At 40.0% G+C, this 7,548-nt stretch overlaps 1 protein-coding gene across 2 annotated transcripts; it reads right to left on the bottom strand.

Annotated features, from left to right (window-relative positions):
• Nucleotides 1–1,411: 1,411 nt before the first annotated feature.
• On the bottom strand, nt 1,412–7,335 carry LOC120739330 (tripartite motif-containing protein 16-like). 2 transcript variants are annotated; one of them, XM_040041080.1, is made up of 7 exons: nt 7,077–7,334; nt 4,370–4,744; nt 4,196–4,291; nt 3,244–3,477; nt 2,200–2,362; nt 2,068–2,127; nt 1,412–1,984 (listed from the first exon to the last, which is right to left on the bottom strand). In XM_040041080.1, the coding sequence occupies exons 1-7, from the start codon at nt 7,314–7,316 to the stop codon at nt 1,458–1,460; spliced, it is 1,695 nt and encodes a 564-aa protein (XP_039897014.1). In that variant the 5' UTR covers nt 7,317–7,334; the 3' UTR covers nt 1,412–1,457. The 2 variants fall into 2 exon arrangements, with proteins under 2 accessions (XP_039897014.1, XP_039897015.1); XM_040041081.1 differs by lacking the exon at nt 2,068–2,127 and having other exon boundaries at nt 7,077–7,335.
• Between the last annotated feature and the right edge of the window lie 213 nt (nt 7,336–7,548).

Below are 7,548 nucleotides of genomic sequence, written 5' to 3'. Positions count from 1 at the left end.
GGGAGCTGTCCCACTTTTGATCATGTCATCACAAGAGCCATGGTGTAAACATGGGTTGGAATTTAAATCATTTACACGCTTTACCATGGAAAAGAAAAAGTATATAAGAGCATATCAAGTCTATTAGCCAAAAACTTCTACCTTGTAACACCTGGCTCAAAATGACCGGATAACACAAAAGATCATTAACAAATCATGGGCTAACAAGGCATTTACAACATTTTAAATACTAGCAATCCCTCCCCTCCCTTTTTCCTTTGTGGCACAAACGGAGATAAATAGGAGGGGCATCCCATGAAAGCAGCCATTAGTGTATCAAACCCTTGAGAAATGAGGACAGTGGCTGTGTCCAAATTCAGGGGTAGCATGCTTTGAAGGACCTGGCCTACCAGGTTCAGATGGGGCGGGTCGTTCGAAGGCTGGTTAGGGCGGAAATGAGCGACTGAAATTGGACAGTTTGGCCTATATTCCATTCCTGCATTTTTCCAGTCGAAATGAATCCTGGGATATGGTGGACCACAAAGGATACAACCGACATCCTTCAACTCTGGGGAAAAGGAGCCACATTTGGTGGAGTCTTCTAATTTGGACAGCCTTCGTCGGTGTGACGTAATTGCTACAAATGCAGTCTTTGAAGCATGCTACCCTTGAATTTGGACACGGGAAGTACCTTGATTAAAGTGTCACAAAGGTCGCAACAACTTTGTGACGCAAGAAAGTAAAGAAAGCTTTGAGCTCACTTTTGAATCTTCTAGACTTCGGTCATGATACCCTATCGCAATACAGCATCTGTGCTATGCAATACTGGCATCATCTGAAGCCATTCATTATTAGCAAATTAAGTCCTTTGTGCAGTGTGTTCTTAACTCTGTTTTCTTATGAAGTCTAGATTCTACTCACTGTGTGGAAAGTGTGCAGTTTGTGTGTTTCGCCAAAATCTGAGACACTGAATTACTGCTCTTTATTGTGAATATTTTAATTCTGACATTAAAAAGTCTCAGACAAATGTTTTCTTTAGCAGTTATATTTTATACCATACACCAACACAAAGGTAACACTTCTTTTTCCCCCAGGCATTAAAGACAAAACAGAACGAAAACAATTAGGTGCATGTAGCTTATAAAGTGACCGTTCAAAGTCACTTTAAAAAAAAAAAAAAGAAAAAAGAAAAAAAGAAAGCAAAACAAAAACAAACCCGGGGTAATGATATTACTTAAAGCAACAAACTCTTACATTTACTTAGCAGTGATTTTATTTCTCCAATGTTCCAATCTAGAACCACAACTCTACACCTGCCTGGTGAGGATAGAGCACCTAGAGTCACGCCTTTCAACATCCAAACAGTGCGAGTCATTCAGCAAATAAGTGTCAAGTTCAATGTGCTCACAGGTTTCTTCACTGCTTATTTTAGGTCTTGAAAGACATTAATCAACATGGTAGAGGTGAAAAAGTTGGCATCACAACTTCTTCACTTCTGCATAACAGCCAGAGCTTCCTTCCTTCAGCCCAAGGCCAGGATAGAGAGGCTGAGTGAATACTGTGCACACTTTGTGAAGCAGAGTCATGGTGTCAGAGATGCTGTAAAACGACAGAGTACCTGACCTGTAATCCAGGTACACGCCAATCTGAGAGGTACGAGGACCTGACACCGCCTTGGTTACTGAGTTATGTCTGAAAGTATATCCTTTTGCAGAGCACTCCAAACACCAGGACTTGTCATTCTTCCCAAATTCTGAGTCGAATGATGTCCGGCTGATGTTTTTGTAAGACGCTGCCACTGACCAGGCGCCACCACTCCAACTGACCTCCCAATAGCACCGCCCTGTTAAACCCTCTCTGCACAGCACCTGCTTCACACCTCCAAACCTTTCCGAGTGAGATAAATGAAAATGCTCATAGCAGCCACTCGTCACTCGTTGAGAATCTTGAGAAAGGTCAAAGTATTTGTTGGCCGAGTTGGGATCCAGTGTTAGAGGACAGTGATCTGATGGACAAGCAAACCAGGAATATCATCAGCCTTCTAGTATTTAGTAAGTGATTACTGCTTTGATATACTGATATACTTACAGCACAAAAACTCTTCTCTGGTCTTTGGCACAGGTGGCAGCACAACTTTTATACCAAAAACTGATAGGAACAAAATAAATGAATAATACTGGATTAAGTGGAATCAAGTGGATGGATATTTCTCTCAGGTACCTGTGGCAGAGATCTTGGGCCACGTGGTCTCCAGAAGCTTCTTCATGTCATCTCTCAGCCGAGTCAGACATTCGGTCATTGTTTCCACTGAATGTTTAGGACGAACAACAGCGCCTGTTGGCAAGTCTGGAGATTCACATGAGATGGAGAGAGACTGGAAGAGCTGGAAATAAAAAAAAAAAAAAAAAAAAAAGGAACAAAAGTTATGTTGAAATTTAATTTTTGAACATAACATATTTAAATAAAAACATTTTATGTGTAACTATAAAAGGAAAAAAAAAAATCCCAATAGGATGTGTGCAAAGTTTCAGTTGCTTTTCTCAAAAAAGTATTTCTACAATAGATCTAGCTTTTCAAGACTTGTTCTAATTTGGCTCCATCAGTATCGGCTCTCAGGCTACGTCCACATGTACACGGGTATTTTTCAAAATGCAGATTTTTCTATGCTTGGCACCACATTATTGTTTTAGTGAAATTAATTTCTACATTTGTACAATGGTGGACTGTCTCTAATTTTACTCTGCAGTGTTTATACATACATATAGAGAGCGAGAGAGATTGTGCACCATATACAAAATTCATATCCTCCCTTTCATTTTTTTTTTCTCCCCCCCCCAATGTAAATTTTTGAAATGCTCATATTCATTGATGAACATTTGCTGCACAGCAACACATTTTAAATCAAATTTATGCATCCTCATAAACTCCCCAGCAAGAAGTTACAATGTGTGCTCAAACTGCATGTTTCACATTAGGTTTCTCTTTCACCTGGACTTTTCTTTGCTCGGGTGGGAAGCTTTGATGGCCTTACATGAAATGAGCGCTACAAAACATAGCAATTAACAAAATAGTGATAGTGCAGTGTTTATGTCTTCATGAGGTAATGTTTAAACAGGTTTTCCTCTACAACCATTTGAGCTTTTATAGCTGCAGATGTGACCTTTTGGTTATAAAACACTGAATTAAATATAGAGTCTAAATGGTGACAGAATTTTAGAAAGAAACATGAGTTGGCCTACAACACAAAATACACACATTTCCTACCTGAATGAAATGAATGTGATCTTCTGTATGAGAAAGCTGTTCCAGGTCAGCGTCTCTTTTCTTCAGCCTGGCGATTTCCTCCTCCAGCTGCAGCTGCAGAGCTTCTGCCCGAACAACTGCAAGTTTCTCTTGAGCCTCAATCAGCTGCTTTATTAAAGTACGTTGCTTTAGTATGGAGGAGATCAGCTCATCAAAGAGCTTGTCTTTGGACTTCATTGCAGTCTGAAAACAAATCTGTTTTATACAAGGAAGGTTTAGATTAGGAAAAAAAATACTTTTTGGAGGAGAATTTAGAAAACTGCGGCAAAATTCATAAACCAATATAAAGAAAAAAAAATGTAGCCACTGCATTTAGTAAATATGTAATAGTTAGTGTCTCATTGATGGATTTTAATTTCTGATTTTTACTCCAAGTGTTTTCTGGAGAGCTTTATTTTTACTCATGTTGTCCTCATTAGCTCCTTTAAGTGACCAATTAGGTTTATTGTTAAAAATGTGTTTGTTGTGGTTCATCTGCAGTTTACTTTGCATCTTGACTCATTGTGAAAAGTTTCCATGTAAACAATATCTCAAAGTGTACATGCAACTATGTGCCTGTTGCACACAGATGAAATGGGCCACAGTCAGCCAATTCCAGTTGCTGACTGAATCTCTTGTATTAGGTACATTGAAAATACAGGATTAAAGCCTGTTAATGCTCTTAATAGAAAAAAACAAACAAAAAAAAACTGTATAACTCATATGTATCATCTCTGTATGATTGTAGGGTCTTCACCTTACGGTATAAAGCACATTAAGGAGGCAGTTATTCTTATAATAGCTGTATTAATCTGAACGCAGTAGTTGGAATTTAACCAAGTAATTTATGAGTTTACACTACCACAAAGCACAACATGTACTAGACAGCACTGTGGTCAGTAGAGATATTTGGTTTCTAGTCTTATTTCCACACCTTGAAGTCCTTCACAGCTTGGACCAGCTCATTCAGCTCTTTTTGTCTCTCCTGGGATTTCCGCTTAACTGCACAGTGACTCAGAAAGAGCCGTCCCTGCAAAAAGAAACCGCAGGATCAGAGAAAAATTAAAACACTCCAGATTCATTTCGTTTTTTTTTTATTGATCTTTACCTGCTCAGCAGCTCTTTCTGCTGCAGCTGACACTGTTGAGTGGCGCCAGTGATCGTCCATGGTGCACAAATAGCAGATACATCTTTGATCAGTCTTACAGTAAACCTCCATCAGCTTGTTGTGCTTTGTGCACATTTTTTCCTTAAGTGGCACTGTAGCAGACACCAGCTGGTGAAGCTTCAGCACAGGAAAACTGTGGTGAGGCTCAAGATGAGCAGGACAGTACGATGCCAAGCAGGTCAGGCAAGACATGCTGGCTTTGTTTCTTTTGGTCCCACAACAGAAATCACAGGCAATGTCTGTTGGTCCTGCAGGAGCAAGAGGAGAAGCTGGACGGGCCTGTTGGGTTACTGTCCTCTTCAGCTTCTCTACAACCTACAGTGATCAAATAAAAGCGGTCAAAGGTTTTGCACGACAAACAGAATCAAAATAGAACTGAAAGAGGATGAAGTCAGCAAAAGCATCCCAATTGTGTCTTTTCTTTAAAACTGTAGAAAATGCAATAATAAAAAAAAACATAATATGTTGTTGTGTACAGAATAGCTGGTTATGAAAATAATGTTGTGTATTAAAATATTTTAGGAGTAACAACAGTGGGTGTGGTAATCACCTACAAAAAAAATCTAATGTCATGCCAAAATAAATAAGAAATTATACTCCTGGGACGTTATTAGACAGAGAACCAGAATGGGGGGGAAAAAAAAAAAAAAAAAAAAAACAAGACTAATTTCAATGTGGCAGACATGCTGGTGTCAGTCTTTCAGAAATTGCTAATCTTCTGGGACACACACACACACACACACACACACACACACACACACACACACACAATAAATAAAAGCCAAATAAAAGAAAGAAAAAATAAAATAATGAATTAAATAACTAATTTAATTTCCACGGAAAACTAAGTCTCACTGAGGTTAAAAGCCAAAGATTAAAAGTGGGTTTTAAGACGCGATTTAAAAAGTGGATAGTGAAGGATACTCTCTAACGTGTCAGGGCAAAGTACTCCATAATTTTGGACCCACGATAGAAAAGGCCCTGTCCCCTCTGAGCTTCCTCCTGGATCTCGGTACCTACAGGAGCAGCTGGTCAGCTGACCTGAGAGACCGACATGGTGTGTGGAGATAAAGCTCAGAGAAGTAAGGCAGGGCAAGATTGTGAAGGCATTTAAAAACAAACAGAATTTTAAAATTAGACACAGGCAGCCAGTGCAGTGAGGCTAGGACAGGGGTTATATGCTCTCTTTTACAAGTTCCTGTTAGGAGTCGTGCAGCAGCATTTTGAACCAGCTGCAGACGTGAGAGCAATGACTGACTGACCCCCACATAAAGTGTGTTACAGTAGTCCAGGCGGGAAGAAATAAAAGCATGGATCACTGTTTCAAGGTGCTGCCTCGAAAGAAAAGATTTTACTCTTGCCAGTCGCCTTAAATGATAAAAACTGCACTTCCCCACTGCTCTGATTTGGTTGTCCAATTTAAAAATCACTATCCAACTTAAAACCAAGGTCAGTAACAACAGGTTTAAAATAAACTTCCAGGGGTCCCGAATCTACAGAGGAGGACTCGCAGGGACCACTGGGTCCAAACACCAACAACTCTGTTTTCTTTTCATTAAACTTTTAAAGGTTTAGAGCCAACCAAGCTCTAATGTCATCTAGGCATGTCATGAGAGGTTTTATGGAGATGCCACCTTTCTGCTTCAGTGGCAAATAAATTTTGCAGCCATCTGCATAACAATGGAATGTGATCCCATGCCTTCTAAGGATGGAACCCAGAGGCAATAAATACAATAAAAAGAGCAGTGGCCCTAAAATTGAGCCCCGTGGGACACAGTGTGACAGAGGAGCAGAAGATGATTCGGACTCTGAGAAGGCTGGCAGAGAAAGTTCTATCCGACAAATAAGACTAATACCAATTGAGTGCAGTGCCACCAAGACCCACTACATCACTTAATCGAGAAATTAGAATATTGTGGTCTACGGTGTCAAAAGCAGCAGTTAGATCAAGCACGACAAGAACAACATGGTTACCAGAATCACATGCCAGAAGGATGTCATTAAAAACCCTTAATAATGCTGTGAAGGGTTTTAAAACCTGACTGAAAAACCTCAAAGATGCCATTATCATCTAGAAAGTCTTTCAGTTGACTAAAAACTATTTTCTCTAAAACCTTGTAAAGTAAAGGCAGCTTGGAAATAGGCCTATAGCTGGTTAAAACTGTGCGATCAAGGCCTGGTTTCTTAAGCAGTGGCTGCACTACTGCATGTTTGAAATTTGCAGTAACCACACCAGAATACAGACTGCTGTTAATAATTAATAATTTAATGGTGTTGGGGATATTTTCTTGACACACCACGTGTCCTTTAGTAAGAGATGAGCTTATCTGAGAGATAGCTGCAGATCATGGCACAAAGCTGAAACCTGACATCAACGACAAATCTGCAGCAACTGTGTGATACTGTCACGAAATGTTGAACAAAAAACACCGAGGAATGTTTCCAGCACCTTGCTGAGTCTGTGCCACGAAGAATTAAAGCAGGTCTGAAGAAAGGAGTGGGTCAAACACGGCACTAACCACGTGACCGATAGGCGTAAATGTTTATTTAATTAACAAAACAAGCAAAAGAAAAAAAAAAAGGTACATTAATTAACTCGGATTTTTTTTATTCTTTTTTTCCCAAGCAGAACCGGTGGATGCATCACCTCAGCCAGCATGGTGTTCCTCCCGAGGACAGGCCTTGGGCTGAAGGCCTCCCTACACTGAGGACAGCTGTACGTTCCCTTTTCATTTTCCTGCTCCCAGAACCCCTCGATGCAGATTCTGCAGTAAGTGTGTCCACACTGGATGGTGACGGGATCTTTGAGCAGGTCCAGACATACCGAGCAGTAAAGCTGATACAGGTCCAACTCGACGGCACACTGCTGCGGCCATTTCTCTGCCATTTGGATGAAATCCACAGGTGCACAGCGGAGTTTTTAACTAATTGAAGGGAAACGCAGGGAAATGTGGGGTGGGGCTTCAACTTCTGCAAGTCTTAAACCAATTATTATGTGACAGTTTTGTTATAAAAGCTTGCTAACGCCACTTAAAAAAAAAAATTAATACATTAAAATAATGACAAATATAAAAATAAAAAGCAAACAATAACCACTGTTCCCTGCAAATGTTATGTAT

Source organism: Simochromis diagramma, unplaced genomic scaffold (assembly GCF_900408965.1).
Source record: "Simochromis diagramma unplaced genomic scaffold, fSimDia1.1 OVJJ01000370.1, whole genome shotgun sequence".
In the NCBI taxonomy this organism is placed as follows: Eukaryota; Metazoa; Chordata; class Actinopteri; order Cichliformes; family Cichlidae; genus Simochromis; species Simochromis diagramma.
This window is presented reverse-complemented; position numbering and strand designations above follow the sequence as displayed.

Bases quoted from the DNA above. Each gene is read 5' to 3' on its own strand.
- LOC120739330 (XM_040041080.1), bottom strand. From the start codon at position 7,316: ATGGCAGAGAAATGGCCGCAGCAGTGTGCCGTCGAGTTGGACCTGTAT. The intron at 3,478-4,195 runs GTGTGGAAATAA...TGTATAAAACAG, and splicing joins AAGCTGTGAAGGACTTCAAG to ATTTGTTTTCAGACTGCAAT. The intron at 2,363-3,243 runs GTAGGAAATGTG...TTTTATTTCCAG, and splicing joins ATCACATTCATTTCATTCAG to CTCTTCCAGTCTCTCTCCAT.